Raw genomic sequence first — 21430 nt, forward strand, 5'->3', positions numbered from 1 at the left:
AAGACTGATAAAAATTCCCTCACCGTTTCTCACAGTGGAGGGATAACTGTGAATGTCTTTGCGAGAGAGGAGCAGGTACTTATATAGAGCCAGTGAAACAGGTCACAAGCGAGAAGAAATCACTAGCATGCACTCTGGCGGCGCTTGTCGGAATTGGCGCAACGTTGGTTGCCAAGCGCTGTGTCGATAATGTCAGGATATGCATGCGCGCCAGAAAACAGTTCCGACAAGCGCCGCCAGAGTGCATGCTAGTGATTTCTTCTCGCTTGTGACCTGTTTCACTGGCTCTATATAAGTACCTGCTCCTCTCTCGCAAAGACATTCACAGTTATCCCTCCACTGTGAGAAACGGTGAGGGAATTTTTATCAGTCTTTCACCTTTGTTTTACCAGAGGTGAAAAATTAAATTAATATGTTCTATTAATTTAAAAAAATATATATTTTTAAAAAATATATTTTTTTAAAATAAATTTTTGAAAAATATATTTTTTAAAAATAAATTTTAATTAATAATTAAAAAAAATAAATTTTCAAAACCTTGGTTTTTTGTTGGCTGCCAATAAAAAATCAAGCTTTTGAAAATCGATTTTGTTTCCTTGGCAATTCCTTGGCAACTAATATTGGCCCGATGCTTGGCTACCGATCATTGGCAGTAGCGTGATCATCCCAAGTTTAAACCATTGGTGGTCCAATGATGGTTGCCATTAATGTTCCAATAATGGAACGGAGTTCGCCAAGCATGGCCCATTATTGAACCAATCGTTTACTTCCCATTGGGTTTGTATCTAATGATAACTTAAACCAGTATTTTATAATGAAAACTTGAACCCCTTTGTGAAATTTCATTCAAAAAATTACAAACATAATCTACAATTACTTTTGACTCCTTTATAGTACCTTTCTTCGGAGCGCGTCACATTTATTTGTTTATTTTTTTAATTATTATTGAATATTGCAATTTGACGCTTGGCATTGCTTTTAATTTTAATTGTATAATGATTAATTTATATTGTTATGAATTTTTTTATTTTTTATGTGACGCGTTTTGAAGAAAGGGACCTTAGAAGCAAATCACTTAAAGGTTATGTTATATCATTACTTTTTTTCTTGCTTGAAAATTTCTTTTTACATATTGCAAATTAAAATCAGTGTTAATTAAATATTTTAGTTGTAATGAAGACTTAAAAATTAATGATTCACATTGACAGTTGATCCTTTTTTTTTTTATATTTTCATTTTAAAAATTGCAAACATAACCTATAATTTTTTGCTTCTAAGGTTCCTTTCTTCAAATCGCGTCACATATATTGTAATTTATAATTTTCTTTATAATAACATGCCCTATTAGTAAAAAAAAGTTTTTATTCTTAATCAAAAGTTGCGATAACTGCGTAATCTCTGAACCAATATTTAAAAATTCAAGTCTCAACATTGAGCGAGGCATTGAGCCAATATTGTCAATACTAAAATACTGCTAATCATCCATCACGCGTGTAAATTTTTATTGAAAAAATAAAAAGACAGAAATAATTTTGAGAAACCGAAAAAGAGAAGAAATTTATTCCTCGAACGTAATTATGAGGTACTTAAGGTTTTTTCTTGTATAAGGACGTAAAGTGTGTGTGGCACTTAAAGGATTCTACGAAAAACGTTTCACAGCATAGTTATATATTTTGTTGTTGCTTTATTTATTTTTCTTTTATTTTCCAAGTTGAGTAATGTAAGTACATGAAATAACAAAAAGAATAGGATGACCTGCATTAAGTGTTCTGTAATCAAGAGGGAGGCCCCCATTGAGTCGTCGTGGTCGTGGTCGTAGTCTTCTTCCCCAGGGCGTATAAACTCGTCGAGCAGCTCTCTTAGTCTCTTACTCCTTTCTGATATTGTGAGTCACTCATTCGCGGTTGTGCTTGTGACTCACGTGGAGAGCCGCAAAGTATATAGGATAACGCGCGAGAGAGCAGACAAATGGGTGAGCGGGTAATTGAACTGGGACGTATTTTTCCTCATGTAGACAAGCAGACTGATCTCAACAGCTCTTCCGACACGTTGAGAAAGAAAACCTTGACCGCGAACACAATATATAGATTTATTCTATATTTATATATATATAGAGTTAGAAAATTTATTATTTCTCATCAAACATTCAAGGGGCGTGCTTTTATAATATATCCGAAAATGGATGTATTATAAAAGAATTCCTCTTATTTCGATAATAAATTTTATACTGCGGTATAATATTATTATTATAGACAGAGAGAAATCTCGGGGGAGTTTATCATTTAAACACCTTCTTTTCTTATTTTATCATTTTTTTATATATTCAATATTTTTTCAATATTTCTTTATTTTTACTACCTTTACTTTTAGATTTATTTTTATTTTTCAACTTTAATCATTTTATTTTTAAGTAAAATTATTTTTTTTTATTAACTAAATTTTTAATAGATAGAATTTTAATTCCGTCTATTTATTATTATTTAGACGAATTATCATTTCTAAAGTTCATCATTTATTTATTTATTCGCTTATTGAAAAAAATAGTTTATCAGAATTATCAATTAACGGATTTTTTTATTCAAGGAAATTTTATTTAGCAGAATTTTTATCTAGTTGAAATTCCATTTGATCGAATTAATTATTAACTATATTAATCTCCGTATTCTTTCATTCATTCTGTCCGCAGTTTAAAGTTAATTTCTGTGCTTTTGTTTTTTTTCTTTAAAAATTATTGTTTGACAAATCGAAAATATGTAGGTACTTTTTCATGATTTATAATAAAATAGATAATATTACAAATTAGAAATTTTTTTTTTAAATTAAGATTAACAAATAAAAAATATACCTATTTTGTTTGTTATTTGCTTTTTTTCTATAACAAATTTCGTTTGACTGATCTAAATTATTATTATGCAAATTATTCTCCTTTTTATTTATAAAAATTACTAGAAAATTGTTAATTTTTAAAAAAAATTTTATTAAGAAATAGAAAATATGTTTTTATGCATAATTTTTGTTTCTCAATAACAATATTGTTTAGATATTCATTTTTTTTCTTTTGAGAAGAAAAACATTAGTTATTCCCATTTTTTGATATTTTTGTAAAAAATTCTCAATTTTCATAATGAAATAATTTGTATGAATTCTATTTCTTAATATTTCAATTGTTTTAATAAAATTCACAGTTTTTTAAAAATAAAGAAAATAAAATGTTTTTAAATTATATTTGTCAATTAGAAAATTTAATTGAAAATGAAACTGAATATTTTTGAATTTTTAGAAAATAAAGGAAAAAATTTTATTGAAAAAAATTCTCTGTTAAATTTATTTACGAATAGGTATCTTTAATTGTAAAATTATTCGATAACAATAATTTCTTTTTTAAATATTTTATTATTATTTTTTTTTCCATAGAAATCAAGTTTTTCAAAAATTTTTAATTTAAATCTTTTTGAAATTAAACAATAACAATTAAAGAGAATCGAATTTTATTAATAAATTTTTAAATAATTGAATTCTTATTGTTAACAAATTTTTTTTAACAAATTAACATATTTCAATAAAATTTTTTAGAATAGTTACATTTTTCAAGGAATTCGATTAAAATTTATTGTATTAAAAATAATTGAAATTCTGCGATGAGTTTTATTATTTCATTTATTTCTGAAAATAATTAAACAATTATTGATTGTGCATTTAATCAAATTTTGTTTAAATCGAATTCATATTAAGCCGAATTTTCATTTAGTAAAATTTCAATTGAACTGAATCTTTTTTAATTAAAAAAAATTGTTTGTAAAATTTTCAAATTCAGGCTAATCAAAAAATCGAAAAGAAGAAAATTTTACTTAAATGTAATTTCTACTGAAAAGAAATTCGGTGAAATAAGAATCTGATAAAATGTAAATTCGCCCGATTATTTATTTAGCTAAATTATTATTATTTAACCAAACTTTTATTAAATCGAATTTTTATTTAGCCAAATTTGCATTTAGTCGATTTTCCATATTTAATTAAATTTTGCTAAATTTACATTTAGTTGACGGGGTTTAAATAAATATTTGTAATACTCAGTCTAATTGTAGATATTTGATTAATTATTTTCGAATACAATTTTCTCTGAGCATTAAAATTCTCTTTAACTTTCAAATTAAAAACTTTAGAACAAATTGGAATAATTACGAGCCTGATGACTGGTTCTTTTAATGAGGCGTTAAGCATTTATTTTTTATGACACACATAAAACGACAAATTACTGTTACTTTACAATGGAAGTTTTTAATTTCTTTTCAAAACTTTTTTACCTTTAAAAAAAATATATCTACTGTTACAGTTTGTAAAATAGTGTTATTGGTTTTTCTAATTTAATAATAGATGAAAAAAATTATTCATTTTTAAAATGTACATATTTTTATAAAAAAAAATATATAAATTTTTTGTTTTAAAAATCTCTATTAAATGTAAAAAAGAAAATTTGGTTTTTCATGATTTTTAAAAAGATAAAAGATGTTTTTAATACTTAAAAGAAAGTAAAAACTAGTTTTCTTAATTTCTTTCTAGTAAAGAATATTTTCTTATTTTTTTAAAATGAAAATTTCTTTGAATAGAGTGAGAGATATATTTTATTATTTTTTTTTAAGAAAGAGTAAAGAATATTTTACTTTTTTTAAAACAGTAAAAATTGCAAAAAAAAAAAAAAAAAATTTTTTTTTGGAAAAAGAGTAAAAAATATTTTTTTTATCAGTAGAAAAAAAATTACAGAACTTTTTGTTATTTTCTTTTGAAGAAAAGAATTGTAAAGAATTGTTGTCAGTTAATTAACTTGGAACATTTTGCTCGATTCTTTTCTTTTTTTTTTTTAAATGCAAAAGTCTATAGTGTAGACGAATTGTACAGACGATTCGTTTCGGCTCAATGATCGTAAGGAAAAAGATTCTTTAAACGAATATACAGAAAAAAGGAAAAAAGGAGACATTCGAGAGAAATGAGAGAAAAAAGAAATAATAGCGAGTGTAAAGAAGCGCACAAGACGCAAAGGATAACGAGAATCACGTTTCTCGACACTTTACTCACGACGTGCTTTCCAATTCTGTCTCTTCTTCTTTTGCCATTTCCATCATCATCCCATGATTCCATAATACATATGCCAGAGAGAAAACTTCTGTCGATTTAGATCCTTATCGATTCATCGTAACAGGTGTTTCGATCCACGTTCGATGAGCCATAACCATTATATATTATATGCATTGAGAAGAAAAAGAGCTTTCCCTTAAAATAAGCGGAATTCCGGTTTATTTAATGTTTATCAAAGCATAATAAAATTACAATCTTTTTTTTAATGTCTTTTTTTCTTGTAAATAATTGCTATTTTTTAAAAAAGGATAAGTGGCAAAAATAGTTTCAGATTAATAATAATTGGACAAATTTTACGTAGCAATTTTAGCAAGATTGAAAAATCTTTGTGAAAATTAAATTTTTAGAATTTATAAGAAAATTCTGAATTTTAGTGTCTTTTTGTTTGCCTCATAAACTTTGAAATTGTCAAGAATTCTAATACAAAACCTTCAATTTTTTCTATTTCTGACAATAATTTATTTTCATTTATTTTTAAATGACTTAATTCTTCAAGAACTATTATAAAATTATTTCAATTATTTTTAATATCTACTATTTTTATAACACTTTCCAAAAGAATTCAATTATTTAAACAAAATTTTAATAATTTCACAGGAATTCAATTAGCTAACAATTTTTTATAAATTTCTTCGAACCAATATTCAATTGTTTTTAATATTTTAAAGAAATTTCTCGAAAAAATTCAAATATATACAGAGAATTGAAAAAAAAATAGTTCTGAGAAATACAATTATTGCGAAAAATTTAAATAAAATTCTTTTAAAAATTCTATTATTTAGAAAAATTTTGACAAAATTCTTTACAAGATTTAGTTAATAAAATTTTCAATACAATTCTTCTTAAAAATTCAATTATTTTCACGAATAATACATTATTTAGGGGAATTAAATTATTTTAAAAAATTTGAATAAAATTCTTCGCAAGAAATCAATTATTTTCATAAATAATAACATTTTTCTCGAGAATTCAATTATTTTAAAAAAATTTTATAAAATGCTTTATATAAATTTTAAAAATTGTAATAGAATTGATCAGAAAAAAAATTGATTGAGAATACAATTATCTTCGTAAAATATAACATTTTTCCTTGAAATACAATTATTGTCAAAATTGTTTGTAAAAATCTTCGAAACAATTCAATAATTTTCGTAAAAAATATAATTCTTCTAAGGAATTCAATTAATTATAAGAAATTTAAATAAAATTCTTCCCAAGAATTCAATTCTTTTTAAAAATAAACATTTTCACAGGAATTCAATTATTTAAAAAAAATTAATAAAATTCTTTGTTGGATTTCAATTATTTACAATTTTTAAATGAAATTTCTCGATGAAATTTAATTTTTCTTTTGAAGTTTTAAAAAATTCTGAGAAATTCAATTATTTAAAAAAAATTTGAATAAAATTCTTTACAAGAAATTAATTATTTTCATAAATAATAATATTTTTCTCCGACATTCAATTATTATCACAAATAAAATTCTTTTAAGCGATTCAATTATTTAAGAAATTTAAATAAAATTCTTCCCAAGAATTCAATTCTTTTCAAAAATAAACATTTTCACAGGAATTCAATTATTTAGAAAAAAATTAATAAAATTCTTCGTCGGGTTTCAATTATTTCCAATTTTTAAATGGAATTTCTCGATAAATCTTAATTTTTTTAAAAAAAGTTTTGAAAAATTTTGAAAAATTCAATTATTATTTTTAAAAAATTTGATTAAAATTCTTCACAAAAAATTAATTATTTTCATAAATAATAATATTTTTCTCCGAAATTCAATTATTTTCGTAAAAAATAAAATTCTTCGAAGCAATTCAATTATTAAAGAAATTTTAATAAAATTCTTCCCAAGAATTCAATTCTTTTTAAAAATAACCATTTTCACAGGAATTTAATTATTTAAAAAAAATTAATAAAATTCTTCGTCGGGTTTCAATTATTTCCAATTTTTAAATGGAATTTCTCGATAAATCTTAATTTTTTTTTGAAAAAGTTTAAAAAAATTTTGAAAAATTCAATTATTATTTTAAAAAAATTTGAATAAAATTCTTCACAAGAAATTAATTATTTCCATAAATACTTATATTTTTCTCCGAAATTCAATTATTTTCACAAATAAAATTCTTCACTGGAATTCAATCCTTTAAAATTTGTTTTAATAAAATTCGTTGCAAGAATTCAATTATTTTTATAAATAAGAAAAGCTTATCGCAGAATTTCAATTATTTTTTATACAATTTTAAATGAAATAATAGAAAATTGCATTTATTTTTAAAACTTTTTTTTAAATTCGCCGAAAAAATTCAATTTTTTTTTTAAGTTTTAATAAAATTCTTCATAAAAATTCAATTTTAAGAAATATTCAATATTCATTTAACAAATTATTTATTTATTTTTTAAATAATTGAATTTTCGAAAATTTGTAATTTCTTTTAAATCTCACTGTTTGGTCAATAAGAGAAAATCGCATTTTTCTTTAATTATTATCAACCTCTTTTAATACCACTCCATAATATCTTCAATTTATAACTTTAATCAACAAATTCAAAAAATTACTTTATTTTAAAAATAGAAAAAAATTGCTCCTCTATCTATAATAGTAGTCTTGGGCCAATCTTGGCAATAAGAGTTTGTCGAATCTTCATTTTTTTAAATATACTAGCTCCTCCGACGGCCGCAAGCGGCCGTCTACGGTGCTAGTTTTTATATGTCCATTGTCCAAGTCCATTATTTCATTAATAATAATATTCAAATTTTTTCAGTTAATAATTTGCTTATTTATATTTGAAATGTTGACGTTTTTTTTGACAATGCAAAATAAGATTTATTATGAGTACTTTCTCTTAACAAAAATAAAATTTATATATTCGCGCTCTTTTTAAATAACATACGACTGCAGCGCCACCTTCACATGTACAAACAATTTTAAAAACACCCTTCTATTAAGATTTTACATTCTCATTGCCCATTCTTTACTTCGATACTTTTCGATACATTCGACCTTTCCACTCCATGTCTTTTTTAAGAAAGGATAAAAGAAAAATGTTTTAAATTCAAAAGAAAAGTTTATTGGATCTTTTCTGGATCTTAAAACAAAAATTATGATAGGGAAAATTAGATCCCTCTTTTTTTCTTGAAGAAAAAGAATTGCTTTTTGCAATGATGATGATATGATGATGATGATGTTGATCAAAAGAAGTAAAATGATCCAGTAAAGTGTCTTTATGCTAGAGTGGATGGAAAGAGATGAAGTTTATGCACTGGGAAAAGGATTCTCAGATTCAAAGAAATTCATTCGTTTTCATTTGAGCGTGAAAAGAAATTGTTCACTGTTAAATGTAACTGTGACTGTGGGCATACATCTATATCACACCGTATGTACAATAACGACATGGCAATTTAAGAAAACCACTTTTTTCATGCCATTCTTTTTTACACGGGCTATTAATCTACATAAAACAAAATTAACTCATTGTTTCATTACATAAGAAAGAAACTGGAATAGTAACTTTTACTTTTTTCGTTTTTATCTTCTTAAACAAAGTACATTAAGTATTTCAATTATTAATTAAGCAATAAAATTTTGAATAATGCGCAGAAATTAGCGATTATTATTAATTTATTAACAATTAATATTTTTTAATATTATTAATTATAATAGTAAAAGATGTTATTTGTTTTTTTAAAAATTCAATCCACATTTATTCAAACAAATAACAAACAAACAAACAAACAAATTCAAACAATAAATAACATCTTTTACCTACTATATTAGAACAAATCCAAAAAAGTCTAAACATCTTTAAAATTAATTATAATATTTATTATATTAAATAGCGATCAAGTGATAACTTCGAAAAAATAATAATTAATATTTTTATTTACATTTAGTAAACTTTTTAGTTGTATTAAATTTAAAAACCATTCAATTATTTAATAAATTATTTACTTTTGTATTTAAATAATTGAATAAATTTGAAAATGTTTCATTGAAAATTTGAATTTTCTATACTTTTAACTGGCAATTTTGAAGAATTAATTTTTTTGAAAAAGTTTAATTTAATTTTCCGCGGGGAAATGTGTATAAATAAATAAATAAATAAATACAAAATTTAATTTTTTTAAAATAATTTGAAGTTACATGGAACTGACATGGGAATTTTTCCAAATTCTCGGAAATTTTCCTATATTTTCATAAGGAAATTTTTCTAAATGTTTAAGAGAATTTTTCCAAAGTTTTGGAATTTTTTCTACACAATTTCATTTTCCTATTTCATAGGAAGTTTTCGTTATTTTTTTAGAAAAATTCCCTTAACTACATATGTTAGTATAAATTTTTCTAAATAATTAGTGAAATTTGCTTCTTAAATTTTTTGGGAAAAATTTCCAAATTTAAATTTTAATTTAAAATTTTTAAACAAATTTATTTGATAATTGTGAAAGAACTTTTTCAAAAGTTATTAAAAATAGTTTATTTAAAGAAGAATTTTAGTTAAAAATTCTAGAAAATCATAATTGAATTGTAATGATAAAAATAATTTTTAAGAAGTTAAAGTAACAATATTTTTAATATAAAATAATGATAATACTTTTATAAATTATTTAATTTCAAAAAGGATTGAATTTGGCATTTTTAAAAATCTTAATTCCTGTGGAAAAATAATAACAATTAAATATTTATTTGAAAAAGAGGTTATTGATGTTTTTGAATAATTTTACAATTAAAGAAATTCGTAAATAAATGTAACAGAACATTTTTTTGAGTAATATTGTTTCTTTTATTTTCTAAAAATTTAAAAATTTTCAATTGACAAATAGAATTTATAAATATTTTTTCCCTTTATTTAAAAAAAAAACTTTGAATTTTATTATTTCCATATGAAAATTGAGAATTTTCTACAAAAATATTAAGAATCGGGAATATATGTAATGTTTTTTTTTCCCAAAAGAAATGAATGAGTTTGTGAACAATATTGTTTTATTGAGAAATCAAAATTATACATAAAATTGTTATATTTCCTATTTCTGAATCATAATTTTTTAACAATAAACAATTTTCTCATATTTTTCATAAATAAAAAGCAAAAAAATTTGCCTAATTTAGATGAGTTAAACAAAATTTATTATAAAAAAGCATATAAAAATCAAACTTCAGATGTGTACAAAAAGAATGAATGAAAGAATTTGTCGATTATTATTGTTAATTAATTATTATTATTATATTATTTAACAATATTAAATAATAATGAAAATTCAATTTAAAAAAGTGCAAATTTCTCCGAAAAAAAACTAATTTTCAACTTTTATCATGACAAACTTTAATTTTACAAAATTTAAAAATTTTCCCGCAGTGGTTAAAATTGCAATTTTATTTATTTCGTACTCGATTGTGGAGAATGCAATGCAATATTGAAATCGCAAACATATTTCACTCGTGCAGGGAGAGTTAATAATAACGTTCAGAATTTGCGATTACAATTTGTATTATTGACATTTTTTTTCTTTTTGTTATAAATTTAATAACCAGGAGTGTCGCATTTTTTTTTTCAAATAAAAATTAAATATCTCCTTCTTTCACTGGCGACTCTACACGAACTTTAAACGTTGACCTCTGTGGTTTTTGTAACAGGATATACACGTGCGTTCAGGACAAAACCGCAAATAATAATAAAGGCAATATGAATTGCGGAGAAAGTTTTTGATATCCGCACAGTGTGTTAAGTTCTGCGAATTTTTTTTACGATCCTTACAATCTAGGTTAATATTTAAATTCAAATAAAATATGATTAATATTTTTTATGTAGAATTTTACATTTTCTCCCTAAATGCTAGAGAAAAGGCAATAGTATAGTAATAAAATTGAAGAAAATTTATATTTCATTTTTTCTCACTTTTAAATAAAAATCTTTTCATTTAAAATTAAAAATTTTTAATTATTCAAAATTTTTGAATAAAATATTATAACATATCTTTTTTCAACCTTTTAGATACTATTTTTAAAAATAATCATAAGATAAAAATAAATTAGCACAGATAGAAAACTCAAGTCTATAAATCTGGAATGTAGAGTACGCTTTTATAATTCAATTGTCTTATAATCCAGTTATTTTTTCCATGTCTGAAAAAAAATCAACTGCGATTAAATTAGATTTGCAGTGAATTATAAATTGTGAAAAAAAAACTTGAATAAAAAATGATTTTATTACGTTAATTAAAAATATTTTCGAAAAATTTGTTTCTTGCTTGTAATTTCACTTTTTACTAATGAGAACCGAAGAGTTAATTACTGGATTACATTTCTATTCATTTACTTATTTGAAAAAATACAGGATTCATGTCCTTGTATTTATGTATTTAATTTATTTAAACATTAAAAACAAAATAAAACAAATTTTCTATTTGAGGTTTTACTAACATTATTAATTTACTAACACTTTTGATATTAAATTTGATAATATTTTTTTTTTTAGTAAAAATTATACAAAAAAATGTTGCTATATTTTGCGAAAATTAAAGAAAAAATGATAAAAAGTTGTTAAAATTTTAAAAAGTGATAAAAATTATATTTATATAGATTTTATACAGATTTTTTTTATATTTATATAATTTATACAAAATGATTTAAAAAATTATACAAATCTGTGAAAATTTCAAGAAAATTGATTCTTTGTAAAAATTCAAAAATTACTAAAAATAGTTCAAATTTGTAAAAATTAAAGCAATTTTGTAAAACTGAATTAAAATTTATACTTTGTAACAATTCAAATATCTGACACAATTTGTAATTTAAAGAAATGATTTTGATACTATTTTTTAAAAGTAAATAAAAATTTATTCTTTGCAAAAATTAAAAACAAAAATATCTAACAATTTCTAAAAATATTTTTTAAAAAAATGCAAATTTTTATATATTATGAAGAAACAGTTAAATACTAATTAAGAAAATTTATTTCAAAACTAGTTTCCAAACCAATTTCAAAATTAACTTCAAAATTAGATTCAAAATTTACTTCAAAATTAACTTCCAAATTAATTTCAAAACTATAGTTTTGAAATTAAAAATTTTTTTAAAAAAATTTAAAAAAAAAAAAAATTTTTAAAATAAAAAATTTTTAAAATAAAATTTAAATTTAAATTTAATTTTTAAAATAAAAAATTTTATTTTAAAAAAATTTTTTTAAAAGTTTTTTCAAAACTATAGTTTTGAAATTAATTTGGAAGTTAATTTTGAAGTAAATTTTGAATCTAATTTTGAAGTTAATTTTGAAATTGGTTTGGAAACTAGTTTTGAAATAAATTTGGAAGTTAATTTTTTTTTAAAATTATAATTTCAAAATTAACTTCAAAATCAATTTCAAACTTTACTTTAAAAAATTAAAAATTAAATTTTAAATTAATTGTTAATTAAAAACTAATGTCAAAAAAAATTAACTTAAAAACTAATGGTTAAATTAATTTCAAAATGCAAAGTTAATTTTAAAAGTAATTTCGAAAAAAAACTAGAAGTTCATTGAACTTGGAGAATATTAGAGAAAACGGTTTCTATTTATAAAATTTTGTTCCCTTAAAAAAAATGTTATTCCTGGATCCTTCAGACATTTTGACAAGTTACTATTAAGTTTAAACTGAAGGGATATTCTCTCTCTGAGGCAGCAGTGATTAATTATAATTAAGAATCCTAAGCTAACGAGTTTTCGGTTTCTGCCACAGCATAATACTTTCGCATCAACTCTTGTAATTAGTTTCAATATCAAGGGTCTTCAATTATAATAGACTACTATATACATATATACTTTTCAGACACAACGTTAATTGATTTACGATTTTTATTTCTGGGGCATTATGTAAAATCTTCTCACGCACTTTAGTGGTCTTAATGTGCCATTATTTCTTTGATCGATAAGAAATAAAGTTATATATATATATATACTTGAAAGGAATGGATTAATGACCTGTATTAAAATATATACATACTGTGACTTTAAAGAGTGTATAATTATCTTCAATTTATATTCACGAGTCATAAATTTTATTTTTATAATGTTTTTTTTTTTTTAGAGAATTATGTCCTGTTGTTTTTAATATCAATTTTTATTTAATATTTTCATTATAATGAAAGTTTTACAATATGATTATTAATGAACATTTTTTTTATCTATTTATTTTTATTTCAGACAAAAAGTATTTTCTTTTTTTTTAATTAAAAAAAGTACTTTCGAGAGAAAAAATTGTTTTTTTTAAACAAAAGAACATTTCTTTAAAAAAAAAAGATTTTTCTCTTATTTCTTCAAATGAAAATGAAATATTTTAATCGAAAGAAAGTCTTTTCAAAAATGCTTTTTTTAATTCGAGGACATTTTTTTAAGCCAAAAAATGATTTTTTGAATCAACGAAAATTTCTTGAAACAAAAGTTTATATTTTAAATAAATAAGCAAAAAAAGATTTTTTTATATTCAAGATAAGTTTTTTGAAACCAAAACTGAATTTTAAAATAAAGAAAAGTTTTTGGGCCAAAAAATATTTCTTTTTGAATCAAAAACATTTTTGGAGAACAAAAATACTTCTTTTTGAATCAAAAACATTTTTGGGGAACAAAATTATTTCTTCATTAAATATTTTAAATTCGAAATAAATACTCAAATTTTTGTAATTAAAAACAAAAATGAAATTCTCATAGCGAAGAAAAATTCTTTGACTTATAAAATATTTTTTCAAATTAAAGAAATTTTCCTCAAGACTAAAAACTGATTTTTTGAATCAAATAAAATTTCATTAAGAAAAAAAACTGTTTATTGAATATTTCGAATTGGAAATAAATAAATTTTGTAGAATAAAAACAGAAAAGAATTTTTTTGAGATCGATGAAAATTTATTTGAGTCAAAAAATGTTTTCCAATTCAAAGAAAGTTTTCTGAAAATAAAAATATTTGTTTATTAAATATTTCATTTTCGAAAGAAAAAATTTTCTGTCATTAAAAAAATATGAATTTTTTTCGACGAAAGAAAATTTCTTTGATAGAAAGAAAAATGTTTTTTTTTTTAATGAAAGAAAATTTCTTTCAGACAAGACAAAAATATGCGTCTATTGATTACTTTTTTAAATGTCAAAGTGCCCTGGGATTCCTGGGGAATATTTTAACTACAATATGAATACATAATTAATTTATAATTTTACAATAATTAATGCATGTAAATTTTCGATTAATTAAAATTTATATATTAAACCTAATAATTATTAATTAAATTCGAGTTTAAATATAAAATACAAAATTTGAAAAATTCGCACAGGTCAACTGATGTTAGGGGATGAAAAATATTGTAGTAAAAATTGATTACTGTAATATTTCTGTTAATATTATTTTTTTTTGCAAATATTTTGTTTATTTGTTTTTTTCTTAAGTAATAATTTTCTCTAAATAATAAATATTTTATCGTCTCTCATAAATAAAAACACATTTCCTAGGATAACATTTTATTATATAGTTTATCCATAAATATCATGCTCATATATCTGGATTAAAAATCGAAACGGATGTAGCATTATAAAAATCGAATTCTTCCTCCAAAACTATAATTCATCACAGCAGCCATCATTGTAACCTTTGAAAAAAAATATTCTAGAAACTAAGTAAAAAAATAACGTGAAATTCCATAGAGCTGGGAATATTTTTTTTTCTTTCTTAAATTCGCTTTTTTTTGTCTAGAGAGCAAATGACTTCTTGGGTTGGGAAAAATTATTTTTTTGTACAGGAATTTTTTCATTGTACATTAAAATTAATTTATAAGTATAAATAAACATAAACATTTTTTAACTTTAATTAAGAAAATTAATTTCTTTGACTCGAGAAATTTTCTGCAATAATTTTTGCTTTGCAACTAAAAAGAGTTTAAAAATATTTCCCTTAACTTTCGAGTGAATATTCTTTGAATAAAAGAAAAAACTCTTTTCTTTAATTCATCGAATTTTGTTTGAATCAAAAGAATTCTTTAAATTTAAATCTAATTTTTATTAAATTGAAGAAATTTGTTTGAATTTTGAAATTATTTTTTATATGTCAAATATTTAGAAAATTCTTTTTTATTCAAAAAAATTACATTGATTTCAAATACCGTTTTTCATTTAGAACACTTTTTTCGATTTGAAGAAATTTTTTCGAATTAACAAAAAGTCTTTTGAATCAAAGAAATGTTTCAAAATCAATAAAATTTCGTTTGAATCAGAGAAAGTTCTATTCGAATTAAGAGAAGTTTAATTTGTGTAAAGAAAGTTTTCCGAATCAATAAAAATTTTTTTTCTGATTAAAAAAGACTCAGAAAGAAAAAAATTCAAAACAAATTTCATGAATTGAAAAACATTTTTCAATTCAAACCAAACTTTCTTCAATTTAAAAGAACTTTTATTGATTCGAAAAAATTACGGTTATTTAAATAAAACTTTCTTTGACTCAAAAGAACTTTTTTTTATTCATTTATTTATATTTCAATCATTCATTGATAACAAAAAATTTCTTAAATTTAAATGCAACTTTCTTGACTCATCAGAGCTTTAATGATTAGAAAAATATTTTTAAATTAAGGAGAACATTCTTTTTTTGATTAAGAAGAATTTTTATTGATTCGAAAACATTTCTGTTATTCAAATGGAACTTTCTTTGACTCAAAAAAAATTTTATTGGTTAGAAAAATCTTTGCTATTCAAATGGAACTTTCTTTGACTCAAAAGAACTTTTATTGATTCGAAAAAAAATTTTTGGTATTCAAATGGAACTTTTTTGGACTCAAAACAATTTTTATTGATTAATAAAATTTTCTGTTATTCAAATGGAAATTTGTTGACTCAGAGGAACTTTTATTGATTCGAAACAAATTTTTGTTATTTAAATTGAACTTTTTTTTACTCAGAAGAACTTTTAATGATTAATACAATTTTCTGTTATTCAAATGGATTATTCTTTGACTCAAAAGAATTTTTTTTATTAGAAAAAATTTTCTTTAATTTAATTGGAACTTTCTTTGACTCAAAAGAAAATTTTTTTTATTAGAAAAAATTTTCTTTAATTTAATTGGAACTTTCTTTGACTCAAAAAAATTTGTATTCGTTCGAAAAAATTTTTTTTTATTCAAATGGAACTTTTTTTGACTCAGAAGAACTTTTATTGATTAATAAAATTTTATGTTATTCAAATGGAACTTTTTTTGACTCAGAAGAACTTTTATTGATTAATAAAATTTTATGTTATTCAAATGGAACTTTCTTTGACTCTATAAAGAATTTTTTTTTTTTGTAGAAAAATTTTCTTTTATTTAAATGGTACTTTCTTTGATTCAAAAGAATTTTTTATTAAAAAAACTTTCTTTAACTCAGAAGGAATATTCTTTGATTAAAAATAATTTTTATTCATTTGTAAAAGTTTCTTTTATTCAAATTTATCTTTTATTCTTTGATTCAATTTAACTTTTCTGGATTTAAAAACAATTCTTTAATTGGATTTTAATATTCTTTCTTTAAGTCAAAATAATTTTCTTTATTAAAAAAAGTTTTTTAAAAAATTTCTGAAAAATTGAAGAAAAATTAACTTTAATTTCTGAAGTTTCCTTAAATCGAAAAAAAGTTTCTTTAACTTAAAAGTAATTTTTTCTTTAATTCAAAAAATTTTCCTAGTGTCAAAGAATTTTTTCTGATTTTGAATATAGACTTTCGTTGTTTCAATAAGTTTTTCTCTTTTACAAAAAAATTCTTCTCTTAAAGAAATTGAGTCAAAACGAAAAATTAAAGATTTGTAATAAAATTAAAATCACAATATTACTTAAAAAAATGAAATTTTTTTTTCAATTTTGAACAATGTCGATAGTTATTAAAATTTATAAAAACATAACAATTTGTAATTATAAAAACAGTTATTTTTCGATAATAAAATAATGCCCTTTTCGATTCTTTTGACCTTTGTCTCTTTTTTTAAAATACTTTTTCCCAAAAAAGAAAACAAAAAAAGTTTTCTCGAATCTCGATCCCCTCAAAAGTTGATATAAAAAAATTGACTGTTTCTTTTTGCCCATGTGACCGGCGCTCTAGACAGAAAAAAAATCATACAAAGAAAAATGATAAAAAAAATACTTACGGGTCGAATTTTTATTTATTAATTTTTTTTCTATGAAAGAAAAAAGTTTGAAAGAATATTAAATTAAAGATGACTTTTGAAGGTCAACTAATAAAGATCCGGTGTCTTTTTTTCTTTTTTTTGCTTTTGGGACTGTTTATGGGGACTAGGAAAGCGATGGAGGTTGCGATGGTAGCGACGCCGAGATGATTGGTAATGGGAGGAGAAGAGATCGTGATCGTGATCGTGATACTGAGGATGAGGAAGAAGGAAGGGAGGACAGGAACTCGGAGAGTGGGGGAGGTTTTGGTGGTTGGAGGTCTCACCTTCTCGGTGGCCTAACTCAACGAGTCAAATCCTGGTACTGGGGCGCCAGACCCCTCGTAAGTTTCAAAAAAAAAAAAAAAAACAGAAAAACAAAAAAAATTCCCGCACAATCTTCTTTTTTATGCAGTATATATACATTATTACATAATTGAAAAAGAAAAACAATATTATGTATGTATGTATATTTTCTGGCCTCTGCAAACTCTATATAATCACTTCAATTGGATCTACCACCTTCAGCATCATTTGCTACTTTACTGCCTGCGACTGATAAAAAAATATATCTTTAATAATCACGGTTATCAATCACATTTTTATTATATTCATTCGGCTTTTTTCTCTTCAGACGATTTTTCTTCTAAATGATCTCTATTTTTAATTCACAATTATTTATTATAATATATAAGCACTTTGGTAATTCAATTTATACACACATTCATATTATGTCGTTTTTCGACCTCTCGTGCATATCTTTTATTATATTTGACAAATATTTTAAATTAAATTAATATTAAAAATATTAAACAAAAGCAAAAATAATGTTACGATGTTTTGAATTTTATTTTCAATTTTTTTCAATATGAACATATTTTTAATAAAATAAAAGAATATAATATTTTATTAAAAAGAAGAACGATTTTGACTATTAGATTATTTTTTTGCAAATTAAAATTTTTTTATTGGCTCAGGAAAATTAATATTTACATGAAACTTAAAAAATGTTAAAAAGTGAAACTAAAAAATACCATTTTTTATTTAAAACTGAAATTTATTTTCATTAAAAATTTATTTGTTTATCAAAAGTATTAATATCGCAAATTAATGTGAATTAAAAATTAAAATCCGTTTATATTAATTGTCAAACTCTCTAGATTCAATATGGAGATGATATTCTCCAACTGCGAACGCCAAGGTCACCGTTAGATGGTAGTTCAGTTGATAAAGTCGCAGATTCTTCGCCACCTGATGGCGATCTTGGCGTTCTCAAGTGGAGAAATTAAACCATCATTTTTTCTCTCAAAGAACTTTTTTATAATTACAAAATTTTTTTCTGAGAATAATTTAAATTGTGTGTTTTTAATGCTTTTATTAAAAATCCTATTTTTTGACAAAAAATTGTCTTAAATATTTCAAAATTTTATTGAAAGAATTAAAAAAAAATTTTGTTGAGCCAATCAAATAATTGCGTTTTACATTAAAACGTAAAAATGCAGAAAAAAAAATTCACATTGCTCTCATGTTCTTTCGAATTAGTTAAAATCTACTGAATGTATAATAATGAAACACGTCAACTAATTGGATAAAAAAATTTCTATTAAATTTTAAACATTAGAAAGTCGACAATAATTTTGTTGACTAATTACGAAAAATTAACAATTGTAAAATATTCACAACTAATTGTATACACAAATTAATTATTTAATATCAGCTAATTAAAAGAAAAAAAATTATTTAATTAAATAAAAATTTTTTTTACTTTGAATTAAAAGCATCAAAATATTTAATTATAATTAATTCAAGATTTAATTAGGTACTATTTAATCGAGTTATTAATTAGAAAATTATCGAATATTCTTATAAAAGAGTTATTGATAATTTATATAAAATTCAGAAGTAATTAATTAAGTAAAAATTTAGTACCTAACTAATTAATAAAAAAAAATCAGGAACTAATTATTTATTAATAAACTTATTCATTATAATTAGTTCAAAATGTAGTAGTTATTAACAATTTAAATTTAAAACTGAGTAACTAATTAAATCAAAAGTCAGGAACTAATTACTGAAATTATTTATTAACAAATATTTGAATCTTCATTTAAAATTTATAGTTTTTGTTTGTACGCTAATTAATAGATATTGACTAATTAATTAAGAATTTAATTGTAACAAATTAAACAGTTTTTAAGCTAATTAATTTAAAAGTTATTGACTAATGAATGGAAAATTTGGTAGTAATTAATTAATTAATTAGCTAATGAATTACAATTAATTCAAAATTTAATTAATAATTGTTTAAAAGAATTAATTAATTTAATAGTCATTGATTATTTGAAGGAAAAATATTATTAACTAATTAGGAGAAAAACATTTAATTAAATAGAAAAAAAATGCAAATTTAATTCAATAGAAAATATTGCCAATTAATTAGGAGGAAAATGTTAACTAAATAGATGAAGGAAAAAGATTGCTAGTTTGCTTAGAAAAAGTTGAAGAATTAGTAAAAGTTGAATAATTAAATAAATCTGTTGATTAGTTGAATAAAAAGTTCTTTATTTAAAAAAAATGGTTGATTACTAAAACTAAATTTACTAATTAATATTAAACAGTCGAGAAGAAAAAAAATCATTGTAAACTGACAAAAATTCGTCACTATTTGTTAAAGTAATAAGTAAAAAATACATTTTGTTTAAATCATTAATTAAGAAAACATTAGTTAATTAATTAATTAAATTAAAACAATAGTTTATGAAAGTAATTAATTAACTTTTAAAAAAATATATTACAATTTTATTCCACTTTATTTTCTTTTTTCATGTTTTCGAAAAAATATATTTCAACATTATTCTTTGCTAATTTATGTATTTTTTTTCGAAAATAATAACATTCGACGAACTTTGATTTCTTTTGTCAGCAGTTTTTAACTAATTTCGATATTTTAAAGAGCTAATTAAAAATTGAAAGTTTCAAATGCACTTTAGAGATGTTTAAAGCAGTGGTTAAAAAAAATTCTAAATTAATACATAATTAGTTATAATATAATTTTTAAAAAGAATAATAAATATATAGTAAACTAACTATAGAAAAAATAATAAAATAATTTTTTATGAAAAAAGTAAAATAATTTTCAAAAAATGAATTAATGTAAACACATTAATAAATATAGTAAAGCAATTGAAAATAATCTCGAAAATAATAAATATAGTGAAATAAATAGTAATAAATAGTAAAATAATTAAAATTAATAGTAACTCTCTAAATTTTAATTTAATGTTTATTAATTTGAATTAGTACTGACTTTTGTTTTTGAATTAGTAAATTTTACTAAGCAAAAACTGAGTCACTAATTCAAATTACTAAACATATTTACTAATTCAAATTTAGAGAGTAATAATTTTCACTAATAATAAAATAATTTCTAAACTAAAAAATAAAAAATACATTTAAAAATGTGAAAAGAGACGGAAACATATAGACAAAAACAGAACGACATTCGATTTGACATTAATCATTATAAAAATATATAAAAAAGCACTCTTTTGGCATGTCTAATTTTTAACTAGATTTCTCTAATTTCACAAAAGAACATTTTTTTAAATTTTTTTTCAAAGCCTAATAGGTAATTAAAAAAATTTTTTTTTAAATTTTTTAATAAAACATTGCTATAATTATTATATAGAGGTAGAATATAGTCAATAATAGCGAGTGTACGTGTTTTTCTTAGATGTCTTGCACATGCTCCTTTTTTCATATATTATACATATATAAATATATTGTTCTTGTACTCTTGAAAGCACGATTTTCTACATAGATGTCTTTAGCATGCACCAATCACAAAATAAAATTTTTGAAAAAATAATATACTCACATCGAACAATATTCAAAATAAAAAGAAAAATTTCAAATTTTTTCATTATTCCAAAAAGTTTCAACTCGCAGCCACTGCAATAAAACATCAACGATATCGAGAACGATGAATGTCAACAAAAATAAAAGACAAAAAACAAAAAAGCAAAAAAAGCAAGGCTAAACGAGAAACGCACAAATTAACAAAAAAAAAAAAAAAAAAATTAGCGTCAACTATAATTATTCCGCAGAAGTTGAGGATTCTCTAATTTCGCGGTGAGAAACATTTTCCACAAAA

The 21430-nt window shown here is 21.9% G+C and overlaps 1 protein-coding gene across 7 annotated transcripts in view; it reads left to right on the forward strand.

The window, feature by feature from the left end:
- LOC122507326 (whirlin) overlaps positions 1-21430 on the forward strand; it is a 240588-nt gene that overhangs the window by 203327 nt on the left and 15831 nt on the right. For 5 of the 7 annotated variants that reach the window (XM_043619982.1, XM_043619987.1, XM_043619984.1 and 2 more), the window contains one exon: positions 17409-17621. The exons of the other annotated variants lie outside the window; for them this stretch is intronic. In XM_043619982.1, the coding sequence (XP_043475917.1) occupies positions 17409-17621 (213 nt within the window). The remainder of the gene's footprint in view (positions 1-17408; positions 17622-21430) is intronic. 7 annotated transcript variants of the gene reach the window in all.

Source organism: Leptopilina heterotoma, unplaced genomic scaffold, assembly GCF_015476425.1.
Source record: "Leptopilina heterotoma isolate Lh14 unplaced genomic scaffold, ASM1547642v1 Lhet_46, whole genome shotgun sequence".
NCBI classification, from domain to species: Eukaryota; Metazoa; Arthropoda; class Insecta; order Hymenoptera; family Figitidae; genus Leptopilina; species Leptopilina heterotoma.